This window comes from Choloepus didactylus, chromosome 10, assembly GCF_015220235.1.
Source record: "Choloepus didactylus isolate mChoDid1 chromosome 10, mChoDid1.pri, whole genome shotgun sequence".
Taxonomy (NCBI): Eukaryota; Metazoa; Chordata; class Mammalia; order Pilosa; family Megalonychidae; genus Choloepus; species Choloepus didactylus.
The window spans coordinates 111,121,076-111,137,501 of NC_051316.1; the positions used below are offsets into that span (position 1 = coordinate 111,121,076).

The 16,426-nt window shown below is 40.0% G+C and overlaps 1 protein-coding gene across 2 annotated transcripts in view; it reads left to right on the forward strand.

The window, feature by feature from the left end:
* Nucleotides 1–16,426, forward strand: part of SNX30 (sorting nexin family member 30) — a 145,329-nt gene that overhangs the window by 87,501 nt on the left and 41,402 nt on the right. Inside the window, exon 4 of one of the 2 annotated variants that reach the window (XM_037797928.1) lies at nucleotides 6,610–6,768. The exons of the other annotated variant lie outside the window; for it this stretch is intronic. Coding sequence (XP_037653856.1) covers nucleotides 6,610–6,768 — 159 coding nt within the window. The remainder of the gene's footprint in view (nucleotides 1–6,609; nucleotides 6,769–16,426) is intronic. 2 annotated transcript variants of the gene reach the window in all.

Genomic DNA, 16,426 nt, shown 5'->3' on the forward strand with positions numbered 1-16,426 from the left:
CAGCCATGAAAGGCTCAGTTATCGTGCTTCCCTGTCCTGCTGGGGCTCCAGAACTTTGGGCAGTTGGACTCCTCATTCCTTTAGGGACTCTTGGTCCCACCAGAGTCACCAAATTACTACCAAACAAAAGTGGGAGGTTCTCTGCTTGATGCACTCAAATGACCAATTCTGGAGACACGGGGTTTCAAAGACAGAAGGAGTTTATTGTGAAGTGTGAAGCAGGAGATCGGATGGCCTGTTGGCCTAAAAACCTGTCTCCCCAAATCTAAGAAGTTTGGGGTTTTTATAGATTCAAACAAGGGTAGGTAGAGTGCTTGCCATTACAATAGCGAGTATGAACAAGGGCTGGGACTAGACTAGAATAACCATTACACTAGTAAGTATAAATAAGGGCTGGGACTAATTCAGTGAATTTCAGTAATTTCAGGTATTAACTTCCAGATACTCTTTAAAAAGTGGAAAAAAAAACAACAACCATGTAATGATTCAGTAATCATGATCATTTGTTAATTCTTAACTTCTCGGTTACAATCTCACAAGCAACCCATATTCCTTTGCATAAACAACCAGTACAGCAATTACAAAGGTGAGGTTGAGAGTAAGTTCATCCCTTAAAGGAAACTTCATGTAGGAAGAAACAAATTTCTGAAGTCATGTGCATTTGGGAAAAATAATGCTTATTACAGAAGGAAATTCTGTTTTCAGAAGGATTCCCCACCCCTCAGGGTTCCTTTAAATTGCAAGCTTTCCTGATTCATTAAATGTAGAGTTCAATTTACTGAGTCTGAAGAATGGGTAACTATTGCAGGGGGTCATCTGTTTTGTTGAATGAGGCACTTCTAACCACTTATTTGCTCATTAAACTTCTCTCCCAAGTTGTATTCAGTGTAAGCAAATTAGAATGTGCTGCAGAGGACTCATGTGAGATAAGAACAGAAAAATATACACTGGATTTGGAAAGTAGAAAGTCATTGGTGGCCATCTTTAAAGAGTTTCTGCAGTGCGGGTAGGACAGAAACTCAGCACTGAGGGCAGTTGCAAACCAGTTTTTGCTTGCTTGTTTGTTTTTGGAGGGGGGTTGAGAAATCAATGGCAGGGGCAGAAGTAAAAATAAGTTACTCTTTCAAAAAGTTACATGAGACAGGCAGGAGAGCAGAGAAGGAGATACAAGGTCAAGGCGTGGTTGGATTTTTTTTTCCTGGTAGAAAGAGACCCAACCATATTTGTAGACTCAGGGAAAAGGGCCAAATGAGCAGATGTTGACAATACAAGGAAGAGAAGGTATAATTAACTGATGATGGCAGAAATATGTGTGCCAGTTTGAATGTATTATGTCCCCCCAAACGCCGTTATCTTTGATGTAATCTTGTGTGGACAGACCTATCAGTGTTCATTAGATTGTAATTCTTTGAGTGTTTCCATGGAGATGCGCCCCACCCTACTGTGGGCGATGACTCTGGATAATTTCCATGGAGGTGTTGGCCCGCCCATTGGGTAGGTCTGAATTAAATTACTGGCACACTATATAAGATCAGACAGGAGGCGTGAGCTTGCTACAGCCAAGAGGGACACTTTGAAGAAAGCACAGGAGCTGCAGATGAGAGAAGTTTGAAGACGGCGGTTGAAAGCAGACTCTTGCTCCAGAGAAGCTGAGAGAGGACAGATATCCCAAGTGCAACTAAGAATGACATTTTTGAGGAACTGCAGCCTAGAAAGGAATGTTCTAGGAGAAAGCCATTTTGAAACCAGAACTTTGGAGCAGATGCCAGCCACATGCCTTTCCAGCTAACAGAGGTTTCCCGGACACCATTGGCCATCCTCCAGTGAAGGTACCTGATTGCTGATGCGTTACCTTGGACACTTTATGGCCTTAAGACTGTAACTGTGTAACCAAATAAACCCCTTTATAAAAGCCAATCCATCTCTGGTGTTTTGTATGCTGGCAGCATTAGCAAACTAGAACAATATGATAATAAGCTAATGGGATCAAGAACACAGGTGGAATAATTAGCTTTGAGCAGGTGTATGTTGTCCATAGAGACCTGAGGACTAGAGATGAGGGTGGTACTGAGTAGGTGGGTTTCTATGGAGGAAGTAAAGTCGTTGGGGAATTTCTGTGTGATGCCCTTACTCTGGGTTCCCACCTTAAGGAGATGGTGACCTGCTTAGCATGTAGGGTTGGGTGTTGAGTATAGGGTTCAAGGAGAATGGCTGTCTAAGGGCATGAGAGAACTGACTAGGCAAGGGAATTACCCTAAAGGATGACCATACCTCTTAAGACACTTCCCTGGTGTTTTTGACTGGGCAGTATTATTGGGCTGGGTGACCTCTGTGTTTGACCCTGTGGCACATTTCTAATATTCCACTGAAGTGTAAGCTCCACTGGGTATCCACCTTGAAAATGTTATCTCCATGCAGCTCTGTCATTTTATTCCAGATTCTCCTCCCCTCTCTTGCTTCATTTCAAAACCTTTCCACTGTGCCTTCTAGAACTCCTGCGTAAAAGAAAAATCTCCCAGTTTTCTCAGCCTCTTCTCTGAATGCTCTGGCCGTCTCAAGATTTAACTGGACACTGTCCATCCCTGAAGACAGTAGTCCCCTGAAGCTGCCACCATTTCTCCAACAAAAAACCAAATATTTATTGAGTACTTACTATGTGGCAGGAATTGTTCAAAGCTCTTTGAATGTATTATCTCAGTTAATCCTCATAATAATTCTTTGAGGTTGGCACTATTATGTATTTTTTACAGATGAGGAAACAGAGATACCAAGAGATTATAAAACTTGACCAAAGTAAAACAACTAGTAGGAGGCAGAGGTGAAAGATGAACCGGGAAATGTGGAACAGAATCTTTGCAGAGAACTGTGACCTACTGGCCCTCTGAAGCCCTTGCAAGTTGAGGCTGTTGAATTCCCTCACAATTGCCAATTCCTAAAGACTTTGTTGTTATAAAACTGGATTGCTTCTTGGCTTTCCCCACTGCTGGTTTCACAGGCCCCCCAAAGTGGAATACTCCATCCACTAGTCCCTGTTGCTGTACCTTATCTCTGGTTTCTTTTGTCTGAAGGTTTACAACTTAAAAGAAAAAAAAAAACAAACACTTTTTTTGTCATATTACAGGATTTGGGGAGTTTGTAGAATTAAATGTTTGTGTTCAAGCTCCCACTTTGAGTGTGAACTGCTAGATGTGTTTTTTGAGAAACAAGCACTGTTCCTAAAAAGGAATAAACGCTCATCCGATTGTGGAGAAGAAAAGAATTTATTCATAGTCTTGCAAGAACGGGCACCCAACCAAAATGTGGGGGTTGGCGCCCAGAACAATAGATTCAGCAGTATTTATTCCCTAAACCTAACCGCAAGTCCCTCCCCTGTTTCTCCATTGGCTGGATACTCCAGAGGTTACATTCTATTCGACAAGCCTAACTAGCCCTTCCAAATTTGAAACATGCAGCCTGCCCAAATTGGAAACATTTGAAATATGTTTCCGGTGCAACTTTGCAACATTAGGGACCCTTGGAACAAATCTCCGCCCCTGACTATAATGGTGATACCCAGGCCTCTAGAGCCAGTCTGGGCTAGTTTGGTAACAAGTTATGAGGCTATTTTGAGAACCTCTATTCCGAGGCTTCACCCTGCAAGGATAGTAGATTGTGGGCAGATAAGCAGGGGGATTGACTGTGGACAGTGGGTGGATAAGCAGGGGGACTGACTGTGGATTGCAGTTTCTTTTTAACCTTCTACCAATTCCTTAACTGCCCCACCCTGCTAGGCACACCTGTCCTGTGTGAAAGCTAAACTTAATCTCATTATCACAGGTTTCACATCAGAAAACATTAATTTGCCACTTACAATATTAAAGGCAGGAAAAGCACAATTTTCTTGCTAGATCCAGGAAAGCATGCTCTCTTTGACTTGGCCATCCTCACCTGAGTTTATCCCCTAAAGTGACTTGCACACGTGCCCACAATGCATCTGCAAGAGTATTCACAGCCACATTGTTTCAGTGGCTCCAAGTGGTTAACTGGTCACATGCGTGTGTTCAGAGAGAAGATGGGCAAATTATCCTGTGGTCCTACAGTGCAAGGCTATGGAGCAGGAAGATTCTTCTCCCACAGCTTCTGTGCATTGATACGGAGAATTCCCAGAAAGCAAAGGAGAGTTCTATTTTTTATGAAGTTCAAAAACAAAGTCAGCAAATTATTTTTAAACTATAAAGGATAGGGAGTGATGAACAAAAATAGTTTGGGATCATGGTTCCCTTGTGGAATGTGGGGAGACACGGGGAGCTCATCAGGGATCAGCTGATGGGGAAGTTGGTCAAAAGTGATCAAGATAGGTTAATGGATACTGGTATTATTGCAAAGCTTAATGTAACGTGTTTTTTTTTTTTAATATTTCATAGTTAAAACATTTAAAATTTGTGGATAGCAAGTAAAGAAGGAACTTTTTCTTCCCTGTGGTGAGAGTAATGAAGGAAGGCCTTTTTTTTTTTGTTTAATCTTTTTGAGATATACTCACATATCATATAATCTACCCAAAGTATACAGTGGCTTAACAGTATCATCGGATAGTTGTACATTCATCGCCGCAGTCAATTTTCAAACATTTTCATTACTACAAAATAAAGAAAAAAACACCAGCAAAAAAGAACACCCAAACCATCCCATACCCCTTATCCTCCTCTATTATTTATATATTTTTGCATTATTTTATTACTTATCTGCCTATACACTGATTAAAGGGAGTGTCTCTCACCAGGTTTTCACTATCACATGGTCACACAAAAAAAGCTATATAGTTACACAGTTATCATCAAGAATATAGTCTTCTGGATTACCATTCAACAATTTTAGGTATTTCCTTCTAGTTATTCTAATACACTAGAAACGAAAAAGGAATATCTGTGTAATGCGTAAGAATAACCTCCAGATTGACCTGTAGGCTCTCTTTTAGATCTCTCAGCCACTGAAGCTTTTTTTTTGTCACATTTCTTTTCCCCTCTTTTGGTCAAGAAGTTTATCTCAATCTCATGATGCCAGGGCTAGGCTCATTCCTGGGAGTCATTTTCCTCATTGCCAGGGATACTTATACCTCTGGGAGTCATGTCCCACATGGAGGGGGGCGGCGAGTAGTGAGTTTATTTGCAAAGTCGCTTAGAGAGTGAGGCCACTTATGACCAACAGAAGAGGTTCTCTGGGGGTGATTTTTAGGCATAATTGTTAGTAAGCTGAGTTTCTCTTTTGCAGGAATAAGTTTCATAAGGGCAAACCCCAAGATCAGGGGCTTGAATTATTAATTTGGGATTCCCTAATGTTTGTGGGAATATCAGGAATTCCCCAGGAAAGGAAGTTTAATATTTCTACATTTTCCCTTAGTCCCTCAAGGGGACTTTCAAATACTTTATTGTTTTCTGTCCAAGTACTCTGGGGTGCATTGGGGTACCATATTAACCTGTATGGAATAACAAGATCTAATTTCCCATCCTAGGCTCCATGCAACCATGTTGTTTAAATACACTGACTGTACAGCTTATATTAGAAAGTGTGCTACAGAGAATATAAATTTTGTACCAAATAAACATCTCTTAAATAACAGTCAAAACTCAGGAATAGAATGATGGTGTAAGAGCTTACAATCTAGGAACCTTTGCAACAAGCGTCATCGCACACTCCACACTCCTGCATCGTCAATTGCCCAATCTCTGTCCACATTCTATTCCCTGCTACCTATGCTCTCAAATTCAATTCTCAGCATTTGCTCATTATGGTAATTTTATATTAGTGAGGCCTTACAATATTTGTCCTTTTGTTTCTGGCTTATTTCACTCAACATAATGTCCTCAAGGCTCATTCACCTAGTTGCATGCCTCAGTACTTCATTCCCTCTTGCAGCCGTTCAATATTCTGTTATATGTATACACCAGTTTGCCAGGAAGGCCTTTTAATCAAGTTTTTGATAAAGCTGCTATGGAAATTGTACATGTTAGATTGAAGTTCAAAGATCCCTTGGTAACCAGGTAGTTTTAGAAATCACCAACAATATTGGCTTAATATAAATATGACATTTATTTGAATAAGGGGAATAAAGGAAATTATATTTTTAAGAACTTTTGAGTGTAAGCTTAAAAAAAAAATTTGCTTAGAAAGAGCAGTATTTTTGTCTATAATGTTCCTATTTCTCCAATCATCAAGATCTTCTACCTTTTAATCTGGGAGTAGAATTTTAAGATATTTAATTACATTTTTGCATAGGTGATGATGTCTGCCTTTTTTCCTGGTTTACTCTAACTTTCCCATTATATCATCTGTGCTTCAAGAAATGTAAAGATAACTAAACTATTGCAGTTATTGAATAAGTATTAACTGACTGACTTTTGTATTCCAGGGACTATGCTAGAGTATTTTGTTCCTTGCATTATAAAATTGACAGGGTAGTTGTGGTTTTTATTTTTCAGGTATCTTTTTATGTTGATGACTATATAAAGATCTGACTGGTTAAGAAATACTGTGCTTGGACAGATGGATAATAGGAATTATTGGCTAGCCTGGTTGATTCTCCTTGCACCATCTCATCAGTTACTCTGAATATTTTTCTTCACGAACTTGCAGCCTCTTCCAGAGAAGTTTGTGATGAAAGGTGTTGTGGATCGTTTTTCAGAAGAATTTGTAGAGACCAGAAGAAAAGCTTTGGATAAATTTCTAAAAAGAATTACCGATCATCCTGTGCTTTCCTTCAATGAACACTTTAATGTTTTCCTCACCGCTAAGGTAAGGACAGAAGTTTTGCATATTCCTTCTTAGGTCTCTTTCTTAAAAGCCGTTTGATCTCTCACAAGCCACCTTTGTGCATGGTCTGCTATAGCAGGCAATATAAAATTGCTTTTTTTGTTTTTGGTGCTTGCTTGTATTAGAATTTGGGAGAAACCTCCCTTGCGGAGCAGAGGAAGTTTGAATATTTTCACTGTCAGAAAGCAGAGATAAGCATTTTCTTAAACACTTCTTGGCAATATTACCAGCTAAGTCCGGTCTGACTAACAATGGGAACGGAAGGGAAAAAAACATTTTTTGAGTGTTTGGTAAGGGTGTCCTTCCCAAGAGCCCTGTATAACCACTTACTTGAAACTTTATTTTATAGGAAACTGAAGTTCAAGGAGTTTGTACTTGTTCGATTGGTATAATTAGGATTTGAAATTGGATCTGTGCTCCTAGGCTCACACTTTCCCTTCTGTATCAGACTGTCTGACCAAGAATGCGTCAGCATGATTTGGCTGCAACCATGTTCTTCTCAGGTGGTAATTTTCCAAGTACTTCCAGATAAATATTTGGGTCCTACACTGTTGCCAGATTCTGTGGATTCCAAACTCAGGTTGACGGTGCACTGGCTTCTCTCTGAATTCCCTGTTGGCAGAACTGGCCAAAAAACCTGAGGTGCTTCACTCCCATTGTCCGCAGAAATGGGGTCACTTGAGCAGATTCTCAAGCCAGCTTCCTTCCATCTGTTTAGTTTCATGTGTCATATTCCAATATTCAGGCCAAAGGTAATTTTTTCCATGTTGGCAGGTATTTAGAAGCCTAAGTACTTTCCAGTTTTCTTTTTCAAGATGGCAAAAATTGAGAAATATTTACAGATACCAGTTGATGTTGAAGAGTTTAGAAAAGATGCCATTCTCCAGTCAGTGGACACGGCATAGCAAAGTCCTTTATTTTTGTTTGTTTGTTTTTTAGCCTTGTTGACAACATTCCTATTCACCATCTCTTATTCCCAAGAAATCTCTTCCCACACAGGTCTAACTTGTTCTCTTTTTCTTAGTAAGTATTTACTGGTGAACTGATCCTCGGGTTTATTTCCTTTAAGTTATTCTCAAGTGAAATCTGTCCTGTTCTCCAGAAGTGCAGCTGTCTCACCCAAGTTTCAGGTTCATTGGGGAAACAAGTAAAGGGAGAAAAGTTTGATTGCTGGTCATTGGGAATCTATGTGAGGAATAAGTAGGAAAGATATTTTCCTGGTATTTATCTATCTGTGTGTCAAGCAGGATGAAAATGATTTTTTAAAAAAAATCTTTCCTTCAGTGTCTTAAAGTCCAGTTTCACATAAGTGAATACATGAGTGTTGGCCTTAAGCAGAACAAATGCTAGCCTTATATCTAGGCCTCTGTCCAGCTCACCAGCTAGCCCGCCTTATTCCTTTAGCACCGCTTGAATAACTTGGTCTTATTCTTAGCTGTGCCACTCACATGTTCTTTTGCCACAGAGAAAGCAGACTCTCTTCCTCTCCATTATAGTGACATCTTATTACAGACTAGAAATTGCTTTAAGAAGCAGCCAGTAATGCTGGGAGAGGTGGGGGAAGCTCAATTTCAACCACGTTCAAACCAATATTTTCATCTTTGGCAGAATGGGTGCAGCCATCAGATAGGTATACACAATAGCTTTATTCAACCTGTTAATTACTTTGATTCCAGCGTGCTACTTAAAAAAGAGCTTGTGCAGTCCACCTGGCCCATTTAGATCTAGCCCTGCTCCAAATTATATTTTCTATGGAAGCAATTCCAAGAATTCTGAGGCTTTAATTATGGTCTCCTGGAAGGCTGGTACCCATGAGGATGTTTTCTGTCCAGAGCATGGGGAATTAGAAGGGGAGATGGAATCTTTAGGACATTCTCTTAGGGAGCCTGACTTTGAATGGCGGGCGAGAGAGGGAACGGGGCTGGAGGAGATTGCTGCCATTTTTAAGGTGGGTGAGTCTTGGGCATATTTTACACATGGAAGGATTAGAAGTTGTAGGTACAGACAGGAGAGAGGGTGTAATTGAAAGGGCCAGGGACTTGGTTGAGGGGAGGTGTGGGTAGGAAAGGGTGGGATCGAGACCAAAAGTGAAAGCCGTGTCTGGATGAAGAAGAAGGGAGTGGAATCAGGAGGAGCCCATACTTAAGTCACTTTGGGAGACCTCAGCCTGCGATTGTGTGACAAATGAGGAGGGGCTGTCAGACAGCTCTATTAACTATGAATTTTCATTCTCTACTCCATCCCTATGTCAGGCTAGGTTGCCAGAGAGCAATAGCCTTCCCTTATCTTGTCTACAGACATGCCCTTCTAAGACTGGGAATTAACATTTTGCTTGTATTGAGGATGGATATAAGGAACAGATGCCTGCATTGTCTGTAAAACCACTTTTGAGGGTACTGTTAAAATAGGGAGCAACCTAAAGACACTGTAGATCCTTCTTAGAATTTAATGATAGGAAGAGGTTAGTTTTACCTGGCAGGCACTTTTGAGGTTTAGATACAATGGCTAATGTAGCTCATCATATTTCCTGTTTTCACCCTGACCTGGAAGAAATTCTAGGTGAAACATTTTGTTGTTTATAGTACTTAATCTTGGCCTGAGTTTTCTGGCGCTGCTTTTTTTATTTTTATTTTTTAAATTAAATTCAGTTTTATTGAGATATATTCACATACCATACAGTCATCCATGGTATACAATCAGCTGTTCACAATACCATCATATAGTTGTGCATTCATTACCCTGATCTATTTTTGAATATTTTCCTTACACCAGAAAGAATAAGAATAAAAAATAAAAGTGAAAAAGAACACCCAAATCATCCCCTCCCATCCCACCCTGTTTTTCATTTAGTTTTTGTCCCCATTTTTCTACTCACCCATCCATACAACTGGATAAAGGGAGTATGATCCACGAGGTTTTCACAATCACACTGTCTCCTTTGTAAGCTACATTGTTATAAAATTGTCTTCAAGAGTCAAGACTACTGGGTTGGAGTTTGGTAGTTTCAGGTATTTACTTCTAGCCATTCCAATACATTAAAACCTAAAAAGTGTTATCTATATAGTGCATAATAATGTCCACCAGAGTGACTTCTTAGCTCCATTTGAAATCTCTCAGCCAGTGAAACTTTATTTCATTTCATTTCTCATCCCCCTTTTGGTGAAGAAGATGTTCTCAATCCCACGATGCTGGGTCCAGATTCATTCCTGGGAGTCATATCCTGTGTGGCCAGGGAGATTTACACCCCTGAGAGTCAGGGCCCACGTAGTGGGGAGGGCAGTGAGATCACCTGCCAAGGTGGCTTAGCTAGAGAGAGAGACCATATCTGAACAACAAAGAGGCATTCAGGGGGAGACTCTTAGGCACAATTATAAGCAGGTTTAGCCTCTCCTTTGCAGTCATGAGCTTCATAAGGGCAGTCCCCAAGATAGAGGGCTCAGCATACCAAGCTATCAGTCCTCAATGTTTGTGAGAACATCCGCAACAATCCAGGTGAAGAAGTCCTACACTTCCAAATTTTCCCCCAGCTTCTCAGGGGGGCCCGGCATATGTATTTCTATTCTTTGCCCAAATTACTTTGGGATATGTCACTATTACATTCTAGCCTGTACGAACCCACCATATCTTACTTCCTGTTCAAAGTTACATGTAATTATGGTATTTGAACAAACTGACTGTAGAAGTTATATTGTTTAGAAAATATAGATCCTGCACCAAATAAACATCTCTTCCCTTGGTCTCACATGGAAATTGGAGTTTTAAAACACAGTTTTGACCTTTACCCTTTGGCCCGATTTGCCTTAGTCTTAACCAGATCTACTTCATTCCTATCTCTAATTGAAGTCTGGGCTCTTTTTCAGCCTTTTTTTTTTTTTTTTTTTCCAATTTTTAGAACATTTTCACTACTTCAGAAAAGAAACAAAGACAAAAAAGAAACTTACATCCTCCCATACCCCTAACCATGCCCCCCCCTCCATTATTGAGTCATAGTTTTGGTATGGTACATTTGTTACTGTTGATGAAAGAATTTAAAATACTACTAACTGTAGTATATAGTTTGCAATAGGTATATATTTTTTCCCTATATGCCTCTCTATTATTAACCTCTAGTTATAGTGACATACATTTGTTCTAGTTCATGAGAGAGATTTCTAATATTTGTATAGTTAATCACGGACATTGTCCACCACAAGATTCACTGTTTTGTACATTCCCATCTTTCAACCTCCAACTTTCCTTCTGGTGACATGCATGACTCTGAGCTTACCCTTTCTACCACCTTCACACACCTTTTAGCATTGTTAGTTATTCTCACAACATGCTACCATCACCTCTGTCTATTTCCAAATATTTAAATTCACCCTAGTTGAACATTCTGCTAATAATAAGCAACCGCTCCCCATTCTTGAGCCTCATTCTATATCCTGTTAACTTATATTTCATGGCTATGAGTTTACATATTATAATTAGTTCATATCTGTGAGACTCTGCAATGTGTCTGTGCCTTTATGTGTCTGTCTTATTTCACTCAATATAGTGCCCTCAAAGTTTCATCAACCCATTTCTTTTAAGATGGTTTTATTCAAACACTATACATTCCATCCTAAGTAAATACTGTATAGTCACGTATTTATGTATTGAGCACCACCGCCACTCTCTCTATAAGGACATTTCTTCCACAAAGATGGAGGAAGAGTCAAAGAAGGCAGAGGCAAAAGAAAAAGGCAAGAGAAAGAGAGAAAAACAAACAAACAAACAAAAAAGCTTGATAGCTAGAAGGTGACAAAAGGAAAGATAGCATTAACCTAAAGTAGAATAAAGAGTCAGACAACATCACCAATGCCTGGACTCCCATACCCTTCCCTTATTCCGCCCCCCCCCCCATATGCATTTAGCTTTGGTATATTGCTTTTGTTACATTAAAGGAAGCATAATACAATGTTTCTGTTAATTCTAGCCTCTAGTTTGCATTGATTGTATTTTCTCTCCAGTCCCACCCTATTTTTAACACCTTGCAATGTTGACATTCATTTGTTCTACCTCATGTAAAAACATATTTGTACCTTTTATTACAATCGTTGAGCACCCTAGGTTTCTCTGAGTTACACAGTCCCAGTCTTTGTAGTTCGTCTTTTGTTCTGGTGTCCCACAGGATCCCAGCCTTCCTCTTTCAACCATATTCATAGTCGTCTTTGTTCAGTGTACTTACATTGCTCTGCTACTGTCTCCCAAAACTGTTTTCCAAACCTCTCACTCCTGTCTTTTCCTTTCTGTCTGCAGTGATTCCTTTAGTGTTTCCTGTAGAGCAAGTTTCTTATTCACAAACTTGGTCATTGTCTGTCTGTCAGAGAATATTTTAAGCTTTCCCTCATATCTGAAGGATAGTTTTGCCAGATATAGGATTCTTGGTTGGTGGTTTTTCTCTTTCAGTATCTTAAATATATCACCCCACTTACTTCTTGCCTCCATGGTTTCTATTAAGAAATCCACGCATAGTCTTTTGTATGTGATAGATCATTTCTCTTTTGCTGCTTTCAGGATTCTCTCTTTTATCTTTGATGTTTTATAATCTGATTATTAAGTATCTTGGCATAGGCCTCTTCAGATCTATTCTATTTGGTGTACGCTGCTCTTCTTGGATCTGTAATTTTATATCTTTCATAAGAGATGGGAAATTTTCATTGATTATTTCCTCTTTTATTGCTTCTGCCCCTTTTCCCTTCTCTTCTCCTCCTGAGACACCAATGACACGGAAATTCTTGCTTTTTGTTTTGTCTTTAAGTTCCCAGAGATGTTGCTCGTATTTTTCCATTCTTTTCTCTATCTGTTCTTTTGTGTGTAGGCTTTCAGGTGCCTTGTTCTCCAGTTCCTGAGTGTTTTCTTCTGCCTCTTGAGATCTGCTGTTGTATGTTTCCAGCATGTCTTTCATCTCTTGTGTTGTGCCTTTTATTTCCATAGATTCTGCCAGTTGGTTTTTTGAACTTTCAGTTTCTACTTTATATATGTCCTGTGTTTTCATTATGCAGTTCGTCTCTTTTGCCATTTCTTCCCTAAACTTTTTGAATTGACTTATTATTAGTTGTTTCAATTCCTGTATCACAGTTGAAGTGCAAGTTTGTTCCCCTGACTGGGCCATAACCTCATTTTTCTTGGTGTAGGTTGTACTTTTCTGTTGTCTAAGCATGGTTTCCTGGTTACCCCAATCAGGCTTCCCCAGACCAGAATGGGCTCAGGTCCCAGAAGGAAGAAATATTTAGTATCCAGTTTCCCTGAAGGTGTGTCTTAGAAAATTGGTACACCCTCTGATGCCTCAGGTCACTGTGCAGGTGGTGCCTGTTAGCCTGTAATTCTTGGCTGGTGTAAGGAGGTGTGGCTCTTTTTCCCCAAGTTCTGAATGAAAGGCAGGTAGTAGAGCTGGGCCCCACCCCTTTCCTGTTAGAGAAGATAGACCCCCTAGGGGGAGGTCATTAGCATTTCAGTGGTGTCTACCTGTGCTGTGCCCTGGTCTGGGTCACAGAACTGGGAACTGAAAATGGGTGAGGCTTTGTCCACTGAGCTGAAAAAGGAACAGACAGTCCCCTTCAGAGCTAGTCCGAGGTGACCCTCCAGCATTCCAAGGTCAGTCGTCACCCAGAGCCTCTGTCTGCTTGTTGGGGATTCGTACCTTGTAGTGAGCAGTTCACACTCGCTACTGAAAACCCCAGTTGGAGCTCAGCTGAGCTATATTCGCTTGCTGGGAGAAAGCTTCTCTCTGGCACCGCCAGGCTTTGTAGCTTGGGCTGTGGGGGAGGGGGACTCACGACTTGGTTCCGCAGGTTTTACTTACAGATTTTATGCTGTGTTCTCGGGCATTCCTCCCAATTCAGGTTGGTGTATGATGAGTGGACGGTCACGTTTGTCCCCCTGCAGTTATTCCAGATTATTTACTAGTTGCTTCTGTTTTTTTTTAGTTGTTCCAGGGGGACTACTTAGCTTCCACTCCTCTCTATGCCACCATCTTAGATCCTCTCCCCAGCATTTTTTTTTAACAGTTGCTGTATGCACTAATACTGACATTCATATCTACCAAGTTCTAGTTCTGAGTTTCAGGTGTCACACAGATACCCAGTGTTTCAGAGACCAATCAGGTTATACACAAGGGGATCAGCATCTCAGAGACTGGAGATTGCCATTACAATTCAGGAATATATTTGACTGCTGCAAGAGCTTACAATCTAGGGACCATTACAATAATCGTTTTCCTGATAGGTTATGCTCTAAGATTCAATTCTGAGTTTACATGTTATAGTTAGTCCATATTGGCGAGGCATTATAGTGTTTACCTTTGTTTCTGGCATACTTCACCCAAAATGCTGTCTACAGGATTCATTCACTTCATTGTGTGTCTCACAGCTTTACTCTTTCTCGTAGTTGCTTAATGTTCCATTGTATGCGCACACCACAGTTCACCACTCTGTTCCTCAGTCAGTGTACCCTTAGGCCACCTCCACCCATTGCCAATCATGAATACTGCCTCCATAAACACCAGTGTGCAAATGTTCATTCATTTCTCTGCTCTTAGATCTTCCAAGTACATACCCCATAATGAGGTTGCAGGACCTTATGGCCCCCACATACTTAGCTACTTGTGGAGCCAGCACACTGACCTCCAGAAAGGCTACACCATTCTGCCTCCTCATCAACAGTAAATAAGTGCATCCCTGTTTCCATGTTTTATCCAGCACTTTTATCCCTGTTTATCTTTTTTCCTACAATGTTGTAGAGATATATTCCCATACCATACAATTATCCACAGTGTACAATAAGTTATTCATGATATCATCATATAGTTGTACATTTATCACCAGTTCAGCACTTGAACATATTGATTACTACAAATAAAGTTTTTTTTTAGCAAATAATAAAAAGATAAAAAGAAAAATAAAATGTCATACAATACAATATAATACTAAGTACAGACCATACCACCACTACCAAGAACCCATATCCCTCACTTATATCCCTCTCTCATACACATCTACCTTTGGTATATTGCTTCTGTTACATTTAATGGACGCATATTACAATGTTACTGTTGACCATAGACTCCAGTTTGCTTTGATTTTGTTTTTTTCCCCAGTACCATCCCTGTTTCAGCACTCTGCATGGTTGACATTTCATTTGTTCTCCCACATGTAAAAACATTTTTATATTTGTACATTTAGTAACAGTCATAGGCCACTCCAGTTTTTGCCAAGTTAAACAGTCCCAGTCTTTATCATCTGTCTTTACCTCTGGTGTCATACATGCCCCATCCACTTCTTTCAGCTTGTCTCACAGATATCTTTGTTCAGAGTACTTACAATATTGTGCTACCATCACAAAGTATTATGCTATCTATTTCTGGATCTATACAATCAATCCTGCTGAACATTCTGTAGGCCTTCAGCATCAAATGCCCTATCCCTACCCTCTTTCTATCTCCTGATAGCCTGTGTTATCAGCTTTACTCTCAAAGTTTGCTCATTAATGTTAGTTCATATTAGTGAGACCATAAGGTATTTGTCCTTGTGTTTCTGGCTAACTTCACTCAACATAATGTCCTCAAGGTTCATCCACGTTATTGTATGTTCTGTGTCTTTGTTCTGTCTTACAGCTGTATGATATTCCATCGTGTGTATATACCAGTGTGTTTATCCACTCGTCCACTGATGGACATTCGAGCTATTTCTATCTCTTGTTAATCATGAATAATGCTGCAATAAACATCAGTTTACAAATGTCCATTCATATCTTAGCTTTCAGTTCCTCTGAGTATACACCTAGCAATGGAATAGCTGGGTCATATGGCAAATGTATACTTAGCTTCCTGAGGAACCTCCACACTATCTTCCAGAGTGGTTGCACCATTCTACATTCCCACCAACAGTGAATAAGTGTGCCTCTTTCCCCATGTCCTCTCCAGCACTTGTAATTTTCTGTTTTTTTTTTTTGGATGATGGCCATTCTGGTAGGTGTGAGATGATATCTCATTGTGGTTTGGATTTGCATTTCCCTAATAGCCAGTGAAGTTGAGCATTTTTTCATATGTTTTTGAGCCATTTGTATTTCCTCTTCAGAAAAGTGTCTGTCCATGTCTTTTGCCCATTTTTAAATTGGGTTGTTTGTCTTTCTGTTGTTGAGTTGTAGGATTCCTTTATATATTTGGGATACTAAATCCTTATCTGATATGTGGTTTCCAAATATCTCTCATTGCGTAGGCTGTCTTTTTACTTTTCTGACAAAGTCCTTTGATGTACAAAAGTGTTTAATTTTAAGGAGATCCCATTTGTCTGTTTGTTCTTTGGTTGCTCGCACTTTGGGTGTGAGGTCTAGGAAACCACCTCCTATCACAAGATCTTTAAGATATGACCCTACATTTTCTTCTAAGAGTCCTATGGTCTTAGTGCTAATGTTTAGGTCTTTGATCCATTTCAAGTTAATTTTTGTATAAGGTGTGAGATAGGAGTCCTCTTTCATTCTTTTGGAAAGGTATATCCAGTTCTCCAAACACCATTTATTGAAGAGGCTGCTCTATCCCAGTTGCTTTGGCTTGACTGCCTTATCAAAGATCAATTGTCCATAGATGCGAGGGTCTATTTCTGAACACTCAATTCAGTTC